General features: G+C 43.1%; 3 protein-coding genes across 4 annotated transcripts in view; all 3 read right to left on the bottom strand.

Annotated features, from left to right (window-relative positions):
• The window catches only part of LOC148306808 (uncharacterized), a 138,825-nt gene that overhangs the window by 82,186 nt on the left and 33,912 nt on the right, over positions 1–22,727 (bottom strand). The window lies entirely within an intron of this gene.
• LOC148306812 (uncharacterized) lies at positions 71–8,106 on the bottom strand. Of its 2 annotated transcripts, none has more exons than XM_088264346.1 (4): positions 7,158–8,106; positions 5,247–5,436; positions 3,158–3,379; positions 71–2,105 (listed from the first exon to the last, which is right to left on the bottom strand). In XM_088264346.1, the coding sequence occupies exons 1-4, from the start codon at positions 7,967–7,969 to the stop codon at positions 1,941–1,943; spliced, it is 1,389 nt and encodes a 462-aa protein (XP_088120472.1). In that variant the 5' UTR covers positions 7,970–8,106; the 3' UTR covers positions 71–1,940. The 2 variants fall into 2 exon arrangements, with proteins under 2 accessions (XP_088120472.1, XP_088120471.1); XM_088264345.1 differs by having other exon boundaries at positions 76–2,105; positions 3,158–3,391; positions 7,158–8,101.
• LOC148306811 (uncharacterized) lies at positions 8,865–21,711 on the bottom strand. Its single transcript, XM_088264343.1, has 5 exons — positions 20,786–21,711; positions 19,163–19,354; positions 12,843–13,026; positions 11,068–11,301; positions 8,865–9,296 (listed from the first exon to the last, which is right to left on the bottom strand). Exons 1-5 carry the CDS (start codon positions 21,598–21,600, stop codon positions 9,132–9,134), a joined length of 1,590 nt encoding a protein of 529 aa, XP_088120469.1. The 5' UTR covers positions 21,601–21,711; the 3' UTR covers positions 8,865–9,131.

Raw genomic sequence — 22,727 nt, 5'->3', positions numbered from 1 at the left:
AAGAAAACTTGGTATGATCCAAGTTTTTCAAATACATGAAAGTGGTCCAATCAGGAGTCGGAAATCGACTTATGAGAATTTTTGAAAAATTTTATATGCTGACACATTAATTCGAATGACTTGGCTTGGGATTTGTTTGATGTTGGTTTGATTTTGATGGATGATACGATACGATTGAAACGAATTAAATTTGGCTTTAAATATATGTATTTTATCTATTAATTATTTCCTGGGCGAAAATACAAAATGCAAAGAAGAAAAAATATGTTTTTTAAAAATTCTTTTTTTCATTATCTCCTCATACATACCCGCCGATCAATCCCACTCCTGACAAGACCACGCCCGAGTATTTAAAATACTGTCAAATTTACCTCGGTCTTCCTCCGCTTATATTACAAACAACATTCACCTCAAAAATAAGTTTTACTGTTCTCTTTTCACTCATACGATTCACTTTCTTATTTATTTAGATGGAAGTAGAATTTATTATTTACTTTGCTTATTATATCAGCGGAAGGCTGATCACCTTTCCTTTGTGTGTTAACGATCAAGATAACACTGTGTTTATATAATGCAGTGCCCTATGCACCATTGGGGTGCGGATAAGGGTTTGAATTGAATTATTATATACAAGGTTTATAGATCATCAAGTGGATTTTTGTTGCTTCTACTTTTAAAAATATGTTTTCTTTGCATATGTGTTGGGAACAGGAGGGATAATCTAGTGTGGGCCAATCAGGAACTTGTCAGCATTTGCTCGTTGCTGGGAGGAAACCACGTTGCACTCCTCAGGAGAAGGCGGACTGCTGACTGTCATCAGCAGGCCTTCCGTTCCACTAGAAGAGGGTTGGGCATTTTGTGTCCTAGCTTGGTTTATGGCACCAATGTCCTTTGCTATTTTTATCATGTCGCTCACTTCTTATAACAACGTCATATATCAAAAAACTTGATTTTTCAGGAGATCGTTTTAAAAGTTTAAATATATAATACAATGTATTAAAAATAAATATCAAGCCAATTATTAAACTTTTTACTTTGCAACAGATTTTTTTAGGTAAATCCTGAATGTTTTTTCTCCATTTGAAAAATATTATGTATATTTAAAAAAATAATTAAACAATACCTTTTCTTCAAAATGCATAAAACAACACTTTCTGCCCTGTAGCGGGTAAATATTATGTTAAAAATATGTTGCTTTTGCTGGGATATAGTACATTTTCTGGGCATTCTGAAAACATGCACATCTGAAAATTGTCATTTTTTGATATATGACGTTCTTGATAGGAGTGAGCGATGTATGATACCACCTCTCGTGACAGTTATAACTTCATACGATTCACATGCCCAGACCATCCCAACCCACCTTCCTTAGCTTTTGGGGCCACACACTATCTGACCTGTTGGTATACGGCTTTTATTTATTTATTTAATATAATTTTATTTATTTAATATAAAATAAATAAGTACATTAGCGGGATTATTGCTAAAAAGCAATATCTTCCAACCAAACAAAAACAGACTATTTTTTGACATCTCATCAAAGATGAAGAAGAATATGGAAAACTGGGCATTTACGGGGCTGACGACCGTCATAGGCTGGTTTAAGTGATCACCAATAGATGTCTCTAGTGAAGTTCTAGTGATTCAAGAACAAGGTTTCTAAATTGGTTCATATATATAGAACTTGGTGAATGTTACACAGTGTACTTAAACCAGCCTATGACGGTCGTCAGCCCAGACTTCCATATTCTTCTTCATCTTTCATGAGATGTCGAAAAATAATATGAAAATAACTCCTGTAATTGGAGATAACAGTGATATTGGTCAAAACGTTTGATACCATATTGTATAGTTGTTTGCAATCAGAGGGTAGATAGTACTTGTACATTCAAATAAACAAAAATGATCATAATCATTCAAAATGGCACATTTGAAGGGGATCAGTCGTTGCCGTGTTCCTTCTTCTGGTGGGTACGCATGTGGTTATATCTCCTGAAGTCCTTCCCGCACTTGTCGCAGCAGAATGGACGCAGTCCCCGGTGGATGCTGCTGACGTGGGACAGCAGATGTCGCTTCTCCTTGTATTTCATCTCGCACTCGCCGCACTGCAAGGTTAACAAGTGATTATCGCCGCAAATAAACCTTTTAAACCTGCAATTCATTTTGTGTTGTTGAATAAATTGAATTGAATTGAAAATTGCGAGACAAAGCTTTTTACTTGTCGCTAAATATATATCTTGGGAACAGAGTGAATGCACTAAAATCAGTTTTAGCAAATAAAAATCTATCAGCGGAAGCTAAACTGGCAGTACACAATGGAGTTCTGGTTCCAACCCTTATGTATGGAAGCGAAGCATGGAGTTGGCAAAAGAAGGATGAAAGCAGACTGAATGCAGTCGAAATGCGATCCCTCAGACGAATGTGTGGCAAAACGATGTTTGATAGATGTTCGAATGATGAAATAAGGAAAGAATGTAAGGCTGAGATAAGCATTATCGATAAAATTAAGAAAGGTGTGTTGAGATGGTTTGGACATGTGGAGCGTATGAGTGAAGAAAGAACGGTTAAACAAATTTATGATGCGAATGTAGTTGGAAAAAGAAGCAGAGGACGACCGAGGAAAACTTGGCACAATCAGTATGTCAAATACTTGAAAGCGGCCGGGTCAGGAGTCGTAATAATCGTCGGGTATGTATGAGGAGATGCATGAATGTAGAAGAGGCAAAGAATGTTTGCAAAGACAGAGTGGTGTGGCGTTCGATTCTCTCTGCCTACCCCTGCGGGGAAGGTAGTTAGTTAATTGGTTAAGAAAAATCAGGGATCTGTTCTTTTATTTATCTTTGTGATGTTACAAATTATTAGTCAGATATTTCAACAGATGTCATAAGGCCAAGGATTGACGTATTATTTTATCCAAAGTTCCACACCATGAAAAAATCCCTCCAAGTTGAACTGAGGTTCGGAACTTGGAGCAATGACATACGGTTATGTCAGCCGCGTATGGGGCATGTTTTGTTAAAACACATACGGTTATGCGAACCGCGTGGATCCGGTTAAAGAAATCTTTATATAACTTCCACATGTCCAAACCATCTCAACACACCTTTCTTAATTTTATCGATAATGCTTATCTCAGCCTTGCTTCTCTATTAATTACCTCAAATTTAGGTTGGCCGTTGTGCGTCAAGCGGTGCTTGATGAGGTTGCTGGAATTGATGGCCCTGTACGGGCAGAGTTCGCACGCGTACAGCCGCTCGCCGGTGTGCCGCCACTTGTGGATCTTGAGGGAGTTGAGCAGGTTGGTGCGGTACGGGCACTGGTCGCACGCGAACCTGCGATCCCCGTGCGAGTACATGTGCGAACATATGTTCATCACCATCTTGTCGCATATCTGCAACATGAAACGGGGCGTTTCTTGAGACATTTCGACATATCGCTCACTCCTTTCAACAACGTCATATATAAAAAATTATCGATTTTCAATTGTGCATGTTTTCGGAATGCCCAGAAAATGTACTTTATCCCAGCAAAAGCGGCATATTTTTAAATTAACATTTACCCGCTACAGGGCAGAAAGTGTTGTGTTTGCATTTTGAAGAAAAGATATCATACAATTATTTTTTAAATATACTTACTAAACATTTTTCAAATGGAGGAAAAACATTCAGGTTTTACCTAAAAAGATCTGTTGCACAGTAAAAAGTTCAATAAGTGGCTTGATATTTATTTTTAATACATTGTATTATATTTTGAAACTTTAAAAACGTTCTCTTGAAAAATCAAGTTTTTTGGTTGTTGAAAGGAGTGAGCGATATAAGAAAATATCGTGGATATACTGGCAAAAAACTTAAACTCTAAAATCCCTATTGTTTGAAGCTTTTAGCCTGAATAAAATACCCGCTTTTTAACTTTTTTTTATTCAGTAACCTTTTTTAAAACAATTTGATACAATTTCAAATTTATATATATCCCTCACTCCTTTCAACAATGTCATATATCAATAAATTGGATTTTTCATATCATTTTTACAGTTTAAAAATATAATACAAAGTATTAAAAATAAATATTAAGCCACTTATTGAACTTTTTACTGTGCAACAGATCTTTTTAGGTAAAACCTGATTTTTTTTTTCTCCATTTGAAAAATATTTAGTACATTTAAAAAAATTATTAAACAATATCTTTTCTTCAAAACGTAAAAACAACACATTCTGCTTTGTAGCGGGTAATTATTAAGTTAAAAATTTACTGCTTTTTCTGGGATATAGTACATTTTCTGGGCATTCCGAAAACATGCACAACTGAAAATTGACGATTTTTGATAAATGACGTTGTTGAAAGGAGTGAGCGATATGGCAAACTTATAAAGTAAGTTTTGCTGTGCCTCTCCAATAAAGAGACTGCGCTCTTGTGCTTGGAGAGGGACTTACACTCGAGGTTTATTGTTTTATGTGATTAATAGAATAACAGTTTTTTTTTTCTTTTTTTTTATACATATATTTTTTTAAGATTAACATGTGATGGGCATTCATTTTTTTATATTATAGAATTTTGATATCTTCTGATTTTTAATTTATTTGAGGGAATTAATTGAAGTATTCAAATTTGAATTTTCTTGTAAAACCTCATAAATATGACATTTCAAACTACTTACTGCATTTTGCCAGTTTATAGAACATATCGTAGTTGTACAAGAGAAAGTGACCAACTAACAAAATGTAAAATGTTCAGGAGGGCCATTTAAGTCACTTTTGATTGGCAAGATAGTAAAAATCAACGCAGTTAGTCATTTTTAACAAGTGAATATATTATTTGTCCGCCTCCGTGGTGTAATGGTCAGCGTGTTTAGCTACCGAGCTGGAGGTCCCGGGTTCGATTCCCAGGGGGGGTGAAGATAAATATTACTGATTTTACACTGTAATATTTATTTGATATTAGCCTAGACTGGTTCCTGAAGCGCAAGAGTGATCACCTTGCCTTCATGTAAGTAATGGTCAAGAAAACACTGCTTCAATTCGATGCAGAACCCTATGCACCATTGGGCGCGGATAAGGGTTATAAGTAAGTAAGTAAATATATTATACTTTCAAGTTTAAAACCCTTTGTCATTTTTTTAATGGCAATATTAAGCTAGTAAGATATTAAACAGTCAATGATCACGTTTTTGCAAGAAATGCACTTGGTCACTTTCTCCTGTATGACTACGATATACTCATATAAAATCACATGAAGACATTTGAACTCACAGGACAGGCCACTTCTTTCCGCGTGCCGTGAAGCCTTCGCTTGTGGTCTCTGAGCGATCCCTTGTTGGTGAACGGCTTGTGGCACTCGGGGCACGCCAGCACAGCGGCGGGCTCGCGACACACGTTGTCCGCGTGTTGCCGCGCATGCGTCTCGAACGAAGCGCGGCTTCGCAACTCCGCCGGACACTTGCTGCAAACAAAATAGCACAAATGAGACCTCCATCTTCTCCGTCTTACTCCTCATTACTGAGGGTTACCCTTGTGGAAGCAATGACTCTTCTCCAGTTATCCCTTGACTGCGCTGCACGTAGCGCTCCAACCACCTTAACTCCATCGGTCCATCATGTGGGGATCTTCCTCTCCCTCTCTTTCCCTCCAGGGTACCAATCACAAGCAATCATTATTTTAATTATTAAATATATTTATATGCAAGAGCGGGGAGACAGTTGGTGACTGATATCAAGGCCCGGTAGGTGCCTATCTGGGGCATATATATTTAGCCACTACTACTACCACTATCACACGTTTCCGCTGCAGGGGCAGGCAGAGAAGATGGAATGCCACACTTATCTGTCCTGACATCCACTCCTAGCTTCCTCTACCCTTATACTATTACACGACCAGATAAAAGCATCCGATTAATTTAGCTGCGCCTTATTCAGTTCTCCCATTACAATTTGCTAAATATACTTAGTTCTTCCTCGTCATCCTATCGAGGAGCATATTACCCCAACATTCAAGCTGAAATCTTATTCAAACCATGCTACTGGGACTTATCTTTGTCTAGATCAGAGTTTCCCAAACTTTTTTGTGTCGTAGACCCCTTGCCATATTTTTCCGTGTTGGGTAGACCCCCTACTTACCTGTGATATTGATTTCCTGTCAATTTCTAACCGTAGTGAAGTTTATTGTTAAAAACTTAAAGTAAAAACACATGTTAATTTAAACATTTATTAATTGAATTTAAATTAAAACTACTCAAAATAAAATTTTGTATCTGTTATGTAAAATATATAATAACACTCACTCTCTATATTTTGTGTGATATACTATCTGCTTATATTTTTAAAATATTTTCTTAGCACTTTCCTTTTCAAGATTCAGGAAACGAATAAACGTATTTGTCCCACATTTGTATTCATAGAGTGACGAATTGAACAAGTCAGTGCAAGGTAGCGAAGCTCTGAGACTGCGACTACGACTGCGACTCTCAGGTTTTTACTAGTTCAAAATGTATTGCGACCACAAAGCGAATACCAACATCCTACAGCTTACACAATTTTATAAACATATATAATAAATTTTTACTTCAAAGGTACTTTTAAAAATAATGTATATGTCTTGATATTATAAGATAGTATGATGTAAGTAAATAGGTATTATCAGTGTATGTGTTGAGATCCACTGTCGTGGACCCCCAATTTTTTTTTCGCTGACGTAGACCCCTTGCAGGTTGTCATAGACCCCTAGGGGTCGATATAGACCAATTTGGGAATCACTGGTCTAGATCTTCCATCTCCATGTTATGTCGCCTCAGGTCTGGCCACTGCTCACTGCCTGACCATCTCTATAAGATAAAGTGCGTTACATCACCAGATTGCGAATGTGGACAAGATACAGGGGATGCAAACCATATGTTCTTTCAGTGTCCGCTCACAACAGAGAAGGGGAACTTTCTAAATAGCTTAACACGGGCAGGAATCCGACTCCCCACCCAAGTATCAAATATCTTCTTTCTGAACCTAATTCTAAAAATGCGGTCATAATTTCTAAAATGATAAAGCTAAAGGCATTTTAACTATGATATTATGGATTAATTGTTTGTAAATAAAAATAATACTCCATCCTTTCACTGGGTGACTGCCAAATAATTTTTTTAAAAAAACCTCTTTTAATTTTTCCAATTCATACCTGCATTTAAAGGATAGCGGCATTTTAGTACACTCTTCCCTCTCGTGTCGGAGTCTCAGTTTCCTGGTGTAGAATGCGGCATTGCAGCCGTGACAGTGGTACTCCTGCTGCGCGTCTGTGTGCGTAGACGCGTGACTCTTCAAGCTACCCTCCGAGGGGAATCCCCGCTCGCACCATCGACAACTGAACGCCAAATTATCTTTATTGTCTATGATACCAACTCTAGCATCAGCTTCCTTTTCTATTTTCAAACAGTTCAAAGGGATATCTTCTAAATCGTCTTCGTTCTTGACATCACCGTCCATCTTGCAATCGTCACTAACAGAATGTTCATCTTTTACTTCTGTATAATTCAAATCATTTGTCATAGAACTTCCAAGCCTTTTGTCAACTTTGACCGGTGTTTTTACTCCACAGTCTGTTTTAACATCGTCACTAGAACTATCCGCTATCTCCTCTTTAATTTCCACATCGTTATTTCTCTTTTTAAGATTTTTCTCATCTTTGAGGGCCGCTCTCAATCTGCCTTCAGATATTTCGCTGAGTTCCCTAAAATGCAGAGCCACTTCGAGAGCTTTCGAACAAGCCCGGCATATCTTATCCGGAAGTCCGTCGCGTGTCTTTATCTTCATTTTCAAGTATTTTCGCATGTTCTTCGATAAATCTCGGGTCTCTTCGCGACGCTTGAACTGGAATATTGAATTTAAACTCGACCGCGACAAGCAAATGCGACAAACTTTATCGAAATCTATAATCGCCGGACATTCCTGACAAATAAGATTCAAATAATCGCTTCCCACTATCTCCTCCATGACTTAAAATCAAGAAATTACTATATATTTTCCTCGCAATAAATATTATTATTTACGTTTTGACAGCATGAGCAAACATACGGCATCTATGGAGAACGAAACGTCAAACTGACTTGTGCGTTTTTCTATGGTTTTACATTTGACAGCTGTGCCTACTCATGACATGCCAGAATAGCCCTTCTGTAAATGGTCATAAAAATTAAAATGGAACAAATTTTAAAAAGCTTTTATTGCAAAATCAAGTACCTACCTTTTATTAAGTTTACTAATTATCATCTAACCCTATCACCACCCAATGGTGCACAGGGCACTGCATCGTATTGACGCAGTGTTATCTCGATCGTTACTTAATGAAGGCAAGGTGATCACTCCTGACCTTTAGGGATCTGTCCAGGGTAATATTAAATGAATATTAGAGTGTAAAATCACCAATATTTATTTTCACCCCCTCCGGGAATCGAACCCGGGACCTCGAGCACGGTAGCTAAACACGCTAACCATTGCACGACGGAGGCAGACAAGTTTACTAATAGGTATTGTAGATACTTTCCCATTATTCATTTGACTTCTTTTTCTCTTTCAAAAATTTATTTGTGTTCAAATGTCAAACCGCAATTTTTTTATTTTAATGACCTGATGATGGAATGATTATTCCGAAACCGGTAGTCACTAATAAGTGTTTATAACAGTGGTATAACACAAAGTGAATGATGAATGATAAGGAGAGCGTTGGTTTACTTATTGTGAATGTGGCATGTGTGTAAAGTGAGCACTTAACCATCCTATTACAGGTCATAAGTATTGCAAATACCGAGACTTTCATATTCTTCTTCATCTATGTTGAGATGTGAAAAATGTAAAAACAACTCCGTACATGGTTTTAATTAATAAAATATTTTTTTAAAAGACAACGAAAAATAATTTATTATATTTTTTTATTACAATTTCTTCTTCTTCTTCTTCATCTTGTACGCCTTGTGGCCTGTTTTTAAGGATTACAATTTCTTATGTACAATAATGGCCCTCCTTTTGCCAACACTTAGTAGACTCAAAAAATCTGTGTTTTATTTTAAATTTAATACAATAATTAAATTTAAATAGCCTCCTTCGAGCCCCCTTCTCTTGAGCCCCCTTCTCTCCTCTGTCAGCCGTCTCTCCTCTGTCAGCCACTGGGGTGGGACTTGCTCTCGTGTACGCGCAGACGCGCGCGCTTCATGTAGCCCTTGCCGCACTTGTCGCAGTGGTACGGCCGCACTCCGCGGTGGACGTCGTCGAAGTGCAACTTGAGAGACCCCTTGCTCTTGTACTTCAGGTTGCATTCCGTGCACTGAAAAACAGGTGAAATAGTGCATTATAAGAAATAAATTTACATTTATCCTTCCCCTCCCGGTTACATGTATTGACAACAACATGACTTTTCAAATAAGAATATAAAACTAACTAACTAACTAACCATCGCGCCGCTTCCCCGCAAGGGTAGGCAGAGAGAATAGAGCGCCACACCACTCTGTCCTTGCAAACATTCTTCGCCTCTTCCACGTTCATGCATCTCCTCATACATACCCGCCGATTGTTACGACTCCTAACCTGACCACTTTCAAGTATTTGGCATACCTGATCGTGCCATGTTGTTCTCGGTCTTCTTCCTCTGCTTCTTTTCCCGCTAACATTCGCCTCACAAATTTGTTTTACCGTTCTTTCCTCACTCATTCGTTCAAACCATCTCAACACACCTTTCTTAATTTTATCGATAATGCTTGTCTCAGCTTTGCATTCCTTCCTTATTTCACTATTCGCACATCTATCACACATCGTTTTGTCGCACATTCTTCTGAGAGATCGCTTTTCGCAATAAGAATATCAATATAAAATATAATAGATATAGACTCAGAAACGTTGTATTTCTCCGTAATATAATTATGTATTACTTGAAAGTATTATAATATATAGTTATTCATTTGCAGCGACGGAAATAAACCATTTGTGAAAAAATCAGGAATAAAATCACCAATACACAAACGTTTCTGTGTGTGCGCATGTGGCGTGCTTTGTAAGTATACACGCATGTCGGAACGTGTTCACTCCACCAGTAGCGCGCAGATCGTCTTCTGTGGTGGCCGTGCCGCTACGCCAGCTATTGCGGTTATTTGCGATGTATTTTTTTCTCATTTTCAGATAATACCAGAGCTAACATTAAAAAATTAATTCATCGCAACTTCAACTATGGTCAATAAAAGCAACATTTAGGGAATATTCATATTTTTCCCGTTTTTGAACCACATTTTCATATGGTGTACAAAATATGTATAACCGGAGCATGCGGGAGGTTTTAGCACCGTAAGGGAAGGGTTAATTAAGATTTTGATAGAATACAGTAAACAGAACAGATTTGCATTTAAAGGCTTTTAGTGCAATATTGGAAATGTAACACCAACTTTTTTTTATCTTGGTCACAAAATCACCATCGGCAGAGACCAGCGAGGTGGATAGAAGGATAAATCTCTCTTGGGTGGCTTTTGGAAAGCTTAATTCCACATTCCGAAGCCCCATTCCCAACTCACTCAAGACTCGAGTGTTTAACCAATGCATTCTACCCGACCTAACCTATGGCACGGAAACAATGACTCTGACCAAGCAACCCTCCCATAAGTTGCAAGTTGCACAGAGGAGCATGGAGCAAATAAAGCTTGGAATAACATTAAGAGACAGAAAAAGAAACGGTTGGATCCGACGCCAGACACAGGTCTGTGACGTGGTAGAGCGAATTGCTTGGCTGAAGTGGAAATGGGCCGGTCACATAGACAGAATGAGCGACGACAGATGGAGGAAACGCGTTCTGGTGTGGAGACCGAGGAACCAGAGGCCTCGAGGACGTCCACCGATGAGATGGGTGGACGACATCAGGAAGTTTGCTGGAAGACAGTGGATGGGGACGGCGCAGGATCAGGAGGAGTGGAGGCGGAAGGGGGAGGCCTATGTCCAGCAGTGGACCTCAACGGGCTGCTATGATGATGAACACCAACTAATCAAACGCGGCGGAACACTGGTATAGATATAACACTCTACTTATCATTCATAGTATAAAAGGTATAGATTACCGGGTAAGTCTGCCCGATGTGTATCCTCCTTCTGTGAGTGATGAGGTTGCTAGAGTTGATGGCCCTGTACGGGCAGAGTTCGCACGCGTACAGCCGCTCGCCCGTGTGCCGCCACGTGTGGATCTTGAGGGAGTTGAGCGAGTTTGTGCGGTACGGGCACTGCTGGCACGCGAACCTGCGGTCCTCGTGCGTCACGATGTGCGAACATATGTTCCTCGCGAGTATCCCGCACACCTGCCGTGGAAACAAGGCTATAAAGACACTTGATGGCCATGTCAACCACGAGTGACTGACACGGAGGTATTCCAATTGGGCCTTGTCAGTCACAGCTGACATGGTCAGACTTCCCAACTTCAGAGTGTAATCTGTCCGTTGGCTATGCACTCTATATTTATATTTTTTACATAAACTTTATACATTTTTTATGTAGTTATAAACATTTTTTTTGCAGAGACCCACCAAGCCACCTTGTGTGTATTGTCAGTGGAGTTCTTTTTAAATACGTTTTTCATTGTTTTTATAAGAAGAAAGGTAAGGTTTAAGAAAGGTTTTATAAGAAATAAGGTACTTAGATATGTTTTTTTTAATAAATAATTTAAGCAAAATTTTAAATCGAAACAAACTTAGGTAATTAACGGTATTTGAAAATGATTCGGAATGCATTGAAACACGCCTCACGGTAGATTTTAAGAAATAGTGGTATTTACTAAGTAAAACTTGGATTAAAAATGGATAGATTTTATCACTTAAATAGTTCTTAAAGGTGGTATGGACATGTGGAGCGAATGGATAACAAGAGAATGACTAAGAAAATATATGTGGCGAATGTGAGCGGGAAAACAGAACGAGGACGACCGAAAAAGATTTGGCACGATCAGATCAATCAGAACCTAAAATCTGGTGGTGTCAAAAGTCTGCGTAATCGGAGGGCATGTATGACTAGATGTATGGATGTGAAGGAGGCGAGGAGTGTATGTCAGGACAGAAGAGTGTGGTTTTCCATGTTTTCTGCCTACCCCTGCGGGGAAACGGCGTGATGGTAGTACTAGATTTTATCACAAAGTGACTGCCGAATCAATTAATCTACTACTACTACTACTACCATCACGCCGTTTCGCCGCAGGGGTAGGCAGAGAGGATGGAACGCCACACTCTTCTGTCCTGACATACACTCCTCGCCTCCTTCACATCCATACATCTAGTCACACATGCCCTCTGATTACGCAGACTTTTGACACCGCCAGATTTTAGGTTCTGATTGATCTGATCGTGCCAAGTCTTTTTCGGTCGTCCACGTTCTGTTTTCTGGGGGGGGATCAATTAATAAAATTAGATTATAAACATCTAACATATCGTAGTCATACAGGAGAAAGTGACCACGTGTATTTTTTTCCAAAACAGTGATCATTGACAATTTAATATCTTACTAGCTTAATATTGTCCTGAAAAACGTCCCAAAGGATTTTAAACTTGGAAGTATAATATATTGACTTGGTAAAAATGACTAACTGCCTTGATGTTTATTTTGTTGCCAAGCAAAAGTGGCTTAAATGGCCCTCCTGAACATTTTACGTTTTGGTAGTTGGTCACTTTCTCCTGTACGACTACAATATAGTCTTTGTGGAATGAATTGAACAGTTTTGGGGAGCAATGAAAAATGAATGTCTTGAATGATTGACAACCACGCTACTCAAGTTTTGGCAAGTTTGATCATGTCTTGTGTGTTTCTCCATTTTCAATCTTGTGGTTCTGTTATTGATTGGTGTTGGACTCACGGGACAGATGACCTCCCTCTTCCTGTGGATGCGCTCGTGGTTCCTGAGGTACTCCTTGGAGCTGAAGGTCTTCAGGCACACCCGGCACGGCAGCTTGGCGTCCGCCACGCGAGCCGCGCCTCCCGCGTGCCGCTGCATGTGCTTTACGTGCCCCGTGCGGTTCTTGGACTCCATAGGGCACTTGCTGCAAGGCGGACGAAGTATTACACAAGTGATTTGAGAAATAGAAATTACTCATCGGGAATATTATATATATGACTTATGTATGTAGCGCCTCCGTAGTGTAATGGTCAGCACGCTCGGCTACCATACTGAAGGTCTCGGGTTCGATTACCAGCTGGGGGTCAAATAAATATTAGTGATTTTTTCACTATAAAATTCATACAATAACCCTGGACTGGTATCTGAAGCGGAGGGCTGATCACCTTTCCTTCATGTGTTAATGATCAAGATAACACTGCGTTTAAATGATGCAGTGCCCTATGCACCATAGGGTGCGGATAAGGGTTTGAATGAATGAAATGTAATATGTTTTTAAAAAAAAATAATAATAAATTACTTACCAAAAGTGCCATGCCTAAGCTAGACAAAATCTGGAACGACCAGTGTTGCGGACGTCTGGCCTCCTATGAGGTGTAGCGGTCATCTGGACTTATTATTTTATAAATGTATTTTGATGTGTTCCGTACGGAGCGAATGCGGCGACTGAGCTCCGCCCGCCCGGAAGGGAGAGCGGGGAGCGGGGAACGCGGTCGCCCGCATAGAGGGGCCCGTACGGACAAGCCTCGGATAACGGGAAAAGTACCGTTACCTGAGTAACGGTACTTTACCGTTATACAGCGCCGTGAAACGCCGACACGGTATGAAACCGTGCCGGCTATGCAGCCTTATTTCTTAAATAAATTAGTGTGTGTTTTGTAAAAACCAAATCGGTCTTTTATTTTCACCATTCCTGTCGCTCCTTCGCCTCAAGAATTCGCCGCTGGACTTCGCCTGACTCGCCGTCTCACTGCACCAACAACGGACCGTTGGAAAGCCTTTCTCAAGGCTAGTGAGTACGCTTCAACACACGAGTCAGTGCGATCTCCCTGTGATCCTGCTCTCCGTACCTCAGTCTGGTATCCATTAGACCGATACCCAAGTCGGAGGCCCTTTTCAGGGCCAGTGGATATTGTTCGGCTACGCCGACCGGACTGAGCTGCGGTGAGTCTCTGCCCCTTACAACGGCAGAGCAATAGCTGTGCTACAGACGGCGGGCCCCCCAGTGGCATAGCGAGAGTTACGTCGGTAACATTTGGTCCTTCGAGCCGGATCTGGACCCCCCGTCTACAGCTACGATGCCGGCTTCCTTGCGATCGGGTCGCAACGCCGGTATGGATCCCGAGGGCCGCGAAGAGGATGCTGCCTCCGTTTCGTCCACTCATACCATCACGGGCGCTGAGCTGCGCCGTCAGCTAGATGAGATGGCCGAGAACAGCCGGAGGCAGGAGGAGCAGAACGCAGAGTTGAGGGAAATGATCGACCGGCTGCAAGCAGCGAATGCAGCGTCGCTTGGAGGGGTTTCTGCTACGGGGAACGCGGCTTATTCTTCCCGTAGCGAGCCTAGGCCGGAGGACTCCGGCTCAGCTTCTCGAGCACCGGCGGACAACCCGGTTAGAGAGACGCCCTACACACACTCGCCGAGGCCAAAGGCTCACGGCCCGGCAACAGCGTACGAGCATCACCCGGATGAGTCCGGAAGACGCGGAGCGCAGGAGCGCTACGTAAGGCGTACCTACAGCGACAACAGAGGACCGGGAGAGCGTGACCCGGTTCGAGAGTGGGTGGATGACGCCCCCTCACTCTTCCCGCCACCCAGGACGATGGATCGAGGCGGTCCGGTGCAAGCAACAGTGCCCGGGCGAACCGATTTCTTACCCTGGACCGGGGAAAGGGCATGGACCAGATGGTCGGGCCAGCCAAAATACCAGCGAGACACAAACCGCGAGAAACCGGCTGTAGCGCGAGAGAGGCGACACGTGTTTGTGTGTACTGTAGAAAGTTGTGCGTGCTGCGATGGGGTGCACAAACTCGCGCGATGTGATATGTTCGAAACAAAGACTTTGAGTGAGAGACGGGCGCTCGCCCGCACTAGTTCCGCGTGTTTTATATGCTTGGAAGTGGGACACAGATCCAGGAGCTGCAAGGAGGAAAAGTGCGATCTGTGCGGCGGTCGCCATCATCGATTGCTACATCCGGACAATAGTGCACCGATCGATGTATTGATATCCGGTGTAAATACCGAGGAGGTACCAGTTACCTTCAAAGTTATACCGATAACGTTGAAGGGACCGCGCGGCCAAGTATCCATCGACGCGCTGCTCGATGACGGCTCCTCAGTAACTCTTATCGAACAGGGAGTAGCAACCGAGGTCGGGGCGACGGGCGCCGCAAACAACTTAGCCATTGCGACCTTGGGTGGTAAGGTTAACGCCGTGAGTTCACAGTGCGTGTCGGTATTCATCAACGAGTACGAGGTTCAGGCGCGGACAGTGCCAACTATGAACTTGCCATACCGGAACAAAGAAAGTGCGCGGGCCGGGGGCGTAAGGCCGCGGATGTTGATTGGGCTAGATAACGCCTCGTTAACGGCAGCGAGCGGCTCCCCTGTGTTTCAAGCGGACGGGCGGTTGACAGTAACTACCGCTTTGGGACCGGTAACATACGGGCTTACCCATCCAAAGCTACAGCGGACCACAAATCGGGCTGGAGGAGTTGTTAAGTCTTTCCCAGGAGGGAAGGATGCCATCGGAATGCTGCCAGGAGATGGCAGGGATCTTCACGCAGCGTATCACGTCGGAGTTTGCCGCATCGTGCCGGAGTTGTCCGGCCCACTGATGCCGCCGAGGGGCCACCTGTATCGTGGCTCGGCGCATCATAGCGAGACGCCGGAGACGTCCGGCAAACGGATGCTGCCGTGGGGCCACCAGGATTGTGGCACGGCGCATCATAGCGACTCGTCGGAGCTGTTGTCCGACACACGGATGCTGCCGCGGGGCCACCTGCATCGTGGCGCGGCGCATCACAGCGAGACGCCGGAGACGTCCGGCAAACAGATGCTGCCGTGGGGCCACCAGGATTGTGGCACGGCGCATCATAGCGACTCGTCGGAGCTGTTGTCCGACACACGGATGCTGCCGCGGGGCCACCTGCATCGTGGCGCGGCGCATCACAGCGAGACGCCGGAGACGTCCGGCACATCGATGCTACCGCGGGGCCACCTGTTTAGTGGCGCGGTACATCACAGCAACACCCTGATGCCGCCAAGGGGCCACCGGGATCGTGGCTCGGCGCATCATAGCGAGACGCCGGAGACGTCCGGCAAACAGATGCTGCCGTGGGGCCACCAGGATTGTGGCACGGAGCATCATAGCGACTCGTCGGAGCTGTTGTCCGACCCCCTGATGCTACCGCGGGGCCACCTGTTTAGTGGCGCGGTGCATCACCTTGAGCGGTCGGAGCCTTTGTCCGACCCACCCCGGATGCCGCCGAGGGGCCACCTGCATCGTGGCGCGGCGCATCACAGCGAGACGCCAGAGACGTCCGGCAAACAGATGCTGCCGTGGGGCCACCAGGATTGTGGCACGGAGCATCATAGCGACTCGTCGGAGCTGTTGTCCGACACACCGATGCTACCGCGGGGCCACCTGTTTAGTGGCGCGGTGCATCGCCCTGAGCGGTCGGAGCCGTTGTCCGACCCTGAAATGCCGCCAAGGGGCCACCTGGATCGTGGCTCGGCGCATCATAGCGAGACGCCGGAGACGTCCGGCAAACAGATGCTGCCGTGGGGCCACCAGGATTGTGGCTCGGCTCATCATAGCGAGACGCCGGAGACGTCCGGCACACGGATGCTGCCGCGGGGCCACCTGTTTAGTGGCGCGGTGCATCGCCTTGAGCGGTCGGAGCCGTTGTCCGACCCACCCCGGATGCCGCCGAGGGGCCACCTGGATCGTGGCGCGGCGCATCACAGCGAGACGCTGGAGACGTCCGGCAAACAGATGCTGCCGCGGGGCCACCTGGGTTGTGGCACGGAGCATCATAGCGACTCGTCGGAGCTGTTGTCCGACCCCCTGATGCCGCCGAGGGGCCACCTGCATCGTGGCGCGGCGCATCACAGCGAGACGCCGGAGACGTCCGGCACATCGATGCTACCGCGGGGCCACCTGTTTAGTGGCGCGGTGCATCGCCTTGAGCGGTCGGAGCCGTTGTCCGACCCACCCCGGATGCCGCCGAGGGGCCACCTGCATCGTGGCTCGGCGCATCACAGCGACACGCCGGAGATGTCCGGCACACGGATGCTGCCGCGAGGCCACCTGGATTGTGGCACGGCGCATCTTAGCGTCACGTCGGAACTGTTGTCCGACCCACCCCCGATGCCGCCGAGGGGCCACCTGGATCGTGGCTCGGCGCATCTTAGCGTCACGTCGGAGCTGTTGTCCGACCCCCCACTGATGACGTCGACGAGCCACCTGGATCGTGGCTCGGCTCATCACAGCGCATATCAAATCACAGAACCGGAGATGTCCGGCCCGCCGATGCTGCCGTGGAGCCACCTGGATTCTGGCGCGGCGCATCGCCTTGACCGGGGGGAGATATCCGGTCAACGTATAGAGCGGCTGGGGCTGTCCGGCCCACCTTGGATGCTGCCGGAGGATCGCAGAAATCTTCTCGCGGCGCATCACCCTTGCATGCCGGAATTGTCCAGCCAGACAACGATGCCGCCGGAAGACCACTTGCAGTCTGGCGCGGCGCATCGTTCTGACCGGCCAGAGCTGCCCTACTCGGATGCTGCCGGGAGATCACGGAGATCTTCGCGAGGAGCACCGTCTCGACCGGAGATGTCCGGCCCGGACCCGACGCTGCCGGGAGATCACTCGGATCTTCACACCGCGGCGCATCGCATGAACGAGCTACGAGCTAAAGAAACGTCCTGATGAGGAACCCACACGTCCTGCTGCATTCTGGGTACAGCGAAGCTGCACGGGGGGAGTGTTGCGGACGTCTGGCCTCCTATGAGGTGTAGCGGTCATCTGGACTTATTATTTTATAAATGTATTTTGATGTGTTCCGTACGGAGCGAATGCGGCGACTGAGCTCCGCCCGCCCGGAAGGGAGAGCGGGGAGCGGGGAACGCGGTCGCCCGCATAGAGGGGCCCGTACGGACAAGCCTCGGATAACGGGAAAAGTACCGTTACCTGAGTAACGGTACTTTACCGTTATACAGCGCCGTGAAACGCCGACACGGTATGAAACCGTGCCGGCTATGCAGCCTTATTTCTTAAATAAATTAGTGTGTGTTTTGTAAAAACCAAATCGGTCTTTTATTTTCACCATTCCTGTCGCTCCTTCGCCTCAAGAATTCGCCGCTGGACTTCGCCTGACTCGCCGTCTCACTGCACCAACAACGGACCGTTGGAAAGCCTTTCTCAAGGCTAGTGAGTACGCTTCAACACACGAGTCAGTGCGATCTCCCTGCGATCCTGCTCTCCGTACCTCAGTCTGGTATCCATTAGACCGATACCCAAGTCGGAGGCCCTTTTCAGGGCCAGTGGATATTGTTCGGCTACGCCGACCGGACTGAGCTGCGGTGAGTCTCTGCCCCTTACAACGGCAGAGCAATAGCTGTGCTACAGACGGCGGGCCCCCCAGTGGCATTGCGAGAGTTACGTAAGTAACAACCAGAGTGTGATAACAACTACTACTACTACCATCACGCCGTTTCTCCGCAGGGGTAGGCAGAGAGGATGGAACGCCACACTCTTCTGCCCTGACACACACTCCTCGCTTCCTTCACATCCATACATCTAGTCATACATACCCTCCGATTACGCAGACTTTTGACAACACCGGATTTTAGGTTCTAATTGATCTGATTGTGCCAAGTATTTTTCGGCCGTCCTCGTTCTGTTCTCTCTCATTATCGCCACATATATTTTCTTATTCATTCTCTTGCTATCCATTCGCTCCACACACTATCAGCGAGCAGCGAGAGAGAGTGAAACACAACGTTTAAATTTATCCATTATAACATGGAGAAGAAATGCTGAGAAAGTACACACTTCAAGGTGGATAACAATATATTAAATAAATCTATACTTTCAAAAGCATTGGCTAACATGTGAAGCCGCGGAATGGGAGAGAACATGGCATAGTTTGCATTATGTATAAATACTGCGAATACAGATTTTTCATGAGGAATAAGACGGAGAAGAAGAATATTTATATAAAATATCACAATTAAAAACATCAGGTAAAGAATTACTGAAGAATGCTTTAAGTACCTGCATTTATATTTTGATCCTGGCGGCATTTTCTTGCAATGTTCTCTCTCGTGCTTCAACCGCAAAGTTCTCGTACAAAAGGCTTCGTTACAGCCGTGGCAGTGGTACTCCTGTGGCAAGTCCACGCCGCACGCGTGCAGGCGCATGTGTTTCTCGTGCGCCACGCGGTTTTTCGACTCCATAGGGCACTTGCTGCAAGAAGGAAATGAAATGAATTTTTTTATAAGTCAAATAATTTATACAAACATGATACACGATTTACCCACAACGAAGGTTTGATTGTCCCAATAATTAACAGTAAATATGGGAGTCCAAAACTGCAATATATCCAAAAAAACCTGAATTCTAATAATAATTTATTAAATAATATATTGTTTCAAAATTCTTCACCATTGCTTTCCATTTTTCCTTTGTTTTCAAACTCCGTCCCTTGACTAACCCCCGCCCCTTACTTTCCCCTCTCCTTATTTATAGAACAATTTTATATTTTATATTTTAGTTATTTAACTAACTAACTAACTAACCATCACGCCGCTTCCCCGCAGGGGTAGGCAGAGAGAATCGAACGCCACACCACTCTGTCTTTGCAAACATTCTTTGCCTCTTCTACATTCATGCATCTCCTCATACATACCCGACGATTATTACGACTCCTGACCCGGCCGCTTTCAAGTATTTGACATACCTGATTGTGCCAAGTTTTCCTCGGTCGTCCTCTGCTTCTTTTTCCAACTACATTCGCTCCATAAATTTGTTTAACCATTCTTTCTTCACTCATACGCTCCACATGTCCAAACCATCTCAACACACCTTTCTTAATTTTATCGATAATGCTTATCTCAGCCTTACATATTTATTTATTAAAATTCAAGTGGTAAAAAACGAAGTGTTTTCTTTAATCACTGCAATATATCGTTACAAACATTTTTAATTTGTTAAAATATGGAACAAAGGCAAAATAAAGGAATGGGTAAATGATCAAGAGTTAATTTTACGAAAATTGTAAAATAGTTTATATTTCTTAATTTATTCTCTCTTTTTTGTGTGTATGTTAGGTTAAAGAGCATAAAAACAAGAAAAAATGTATGTAAAAAGAACTCCACCGACAAGACACACAAGGTGGCTTGGTGGGTCCAAAAAAAAAAGATCTAAATATGTATAAATTGTGATTTAAATAAATGTATACAAATTAAAAAAGTCATGTTCTGTGTTCATTGTGTGTATTATATCGCTCACTCTTTTCAAGAACGTCATAAATCAAAAAACTTGATTTTTCAGGAGAACGTTTTTAAAGTTTAAAAATATAACACAATGTATTAAAAATACATATCAAGCCACTTATTGAACTTTTTACTGTGCAACAGATCTTTTTAGGTAAAATCTGAAGGTTTTTTCTCCATTTGAAAAATATTTAGTTTATTCAAAAAAAATATTAAACAATACCTTTTCTTCAAAATGCAAAAACAACACTTTCTGCCCTGTAGAGGGTAAATATTAAGTTAAAAATATGCCGCTTTTGCTGTGATATAGTACATTTTCTGGGCAATCCGAAAACCTGCAAAACTGAAAATTGACGATTTTTGATTTATGACGTTCTTGAAAGGAGTGAGCGATATATTTTACCTGCATTTGTAAGATGATGGCATTTTAGTGCATTCTTTTTCGTGCCTTAGTCTTAATTTCCTGGTGTAGAATGCTCCATTACAGCCGTGACAGTGGTACTCCTGCTGCGCGTCTGTGTGCGTAGACGCGTGACTCTTCAAGCTACCCTCCGAGGGGAATCCCCGCTCGCACCATTGACAACTGAACGCCAAATTATCTGTATTGTCTATGGCACCAGCTCTAGCATCAGCTTCCATTTCTATTTTCAAACAGTTCAAAGGGACATCTTCTAAATCGTCTTCGTTCTTGACATCACCGTCCATCTTGCAATCCTCACTAGTAAATTTTTCATATTTTATTTCTATATAATTCCGATCCTTTTTCATACAACTTCCTAGCCTTTTATCATCTTTGAGCGGTGTTTTAATTCCACAGCCTATTTTAACATCGTCACTAGAACTATCCGCTATCTCCTCTTTAATTTCCACATCGTTCGTTCTCTTTTTAAGATTTTTCTCATCTTTGAGGGCCGCTCTCAATCTGCTTTCAGATATTTCGCAAAGGTCTCTAAAATGCAGAGCCACTTCGAGAGCTTTCGAACAAGCCTTGCATATTTTATCCGGAAGTCTGTCCTGAACGCTTATCTTCATTTTAAAGCATTTTAAAATATGTTTAGAAAGATCTCGAGTCTCTTTGCTGGACTCTTCTTTGAACTGGAATATTGAATTTAAACTCGACTGCGACAAACAAATGCGGCAAACTTTATCAAAATCTGAAAAAGCCGGACATATCTGGCATGTTTTATTCAAATAATCACTTTGTATGATCTCCCTCATATTAAAATCGACAAATTACTGTGTTCTTTTATGTTTTTTATCATTATTTATTCCGTACATGTTTTGACAGATGAAAAATAGAAATACGCCATCTATGGAAGATGAAACGTCAAACTGACTAGTACTTTTCTACGCTTGATAGCTGAACCATTTTTGATATGCTAAAATAGTATTTGTGTACATGAACATAAGAATTAAAATAGAATAATATAAATATTTACATATAACCACATAAAAAGTACCTACCTTTTTGAATAAATATTTATTAGTTACCTTAGAAAATTCTCCTTGCCTATTATAAACAAGGATTTGTAACATAATTAGTTTTTGTGTGTTAAAAAAAACTAAATTTTTTGGTACTTACCATAGGTGCTTATTATTTAACACAGGAATTTCTGTGAAAATAATATATCATGCCTCTGCGAGTGTTTTTGTCTAGAATTTTCACTCATGAATTACATGAAATTATAGTAACTTTAAAAATAAAGAGAGTAAATCCACTCACGGGTAGGCATAGGCTATAAAACTTAAAAATTTGAAGCTTGAGTAGGGGTTGCGAGTGTTTTTGCCTAGAATTTTCACTCATGAATTACATGAAACTATAGTAACTTTAAACATGAAGAGTAAATCCACTCACGAGTAGGAATAGGCTATAAAACTCAAAAAATTGAAGCCTGAGTAGAGTCATGATAAATGGTGTTCCATAAGCCGTAGCTAGATTTCAGAGTAGTAGTTACCTAGTCTTAAGTGTAAGAGTAAGGTAATTTAAAAAAAGTGACAGTAATACTAATTTTTTTGCATAAAAAAAATAATATTTAGAACAAGATATTAATATATTTATTTCATCTTATAAAATTAGATAACAGTTTCAAATGAAGGATAATGTGCCTTTATTGGGTGTTCCTGAATCAAGGACACATTTTACATTACTTGTATAACAAGTATTTTTAACTCTTTCCTTACGGTGCTAAAAACTCCCGCACGTTTCGGTGATATGTATTTTGTACACCATATGAAAATGTGGTTTAAAAACGGGAAAAATGTTGCTTTTATTGTCCATAGTTGAAGTGGAAATGTATCAATTTTGTAATGTTAGCTCTTATAATTACCCGAAAACGAGAAAAAGA

This window comes from Brachycentrus maculatus, unplaced genomic scaffold (assembly GCF_059751285.1).
Source record: "Brachycentrus maculatus isolate JH-2025_06_01 unplaced genomic scaffold, ASM5975128v1 h1tg000225l, whole genome shotgun sequence".
Classification (NCBI taxonomy): domain Eukaryota; kingdom Metazoa; phylum Arthropoda; class Insecta; order Trichoptera; family Brachycentridae; genus Brachycentrus; species Brachycentrus maculatus.
Note: the sequence above shows the minus strand (reverse complement) of the source record. Positions and strands in the feature narration are given on the sequence as shown.

Excerpts from the sequence above, each read along its gene's own strand:
- LOC148306811 (XM_088264343.1), bottom strand. The coding sequence starts at position 21,600 with ATGAGGGAGATCATACAAAGTGATTATTTGAATAAAACATGCCAGATA. Across the intron at positions 11,302-12,842 it reads AGAGGGAGGTCATCTGTCCC|GTGTGCGGGATACTCGCGAG; the intron begins GTGAGTCCAACA and ends TTTCCACGGCAG. Across the intron at positions 9,297-11,067 it reads ACATCGGGCAGACTTACCCG|TGCACGGAATGCAACCTGAA; the intron begins GTAATCTATACC and ends CCTGTTTTTCAG.
- LOC148306812 (XM_088264345.1), bottom strand. The coding sequence starts at position 7,969 with ATGGAGGAGATAGTGGGAAGCGATTATTTGAATCTTATTTGTCAGGAA. Across the intron at positions 5,437-7,157 it reads CCGCTATCCTTTAAATGCAG|CAAGTGTCCGGCGGAGTTGC; the intron begins GTATGAATTGGA and ends TTTTGTTTGCAG. Across the intron at positions 3,392-5,246 it reads GGAAAGAAGTGGCCTGTCCT|ATATGCGACAAGATGGTGAT; the intron begins GTGAGTTCAAAT and ends TTCATGTTGCAG.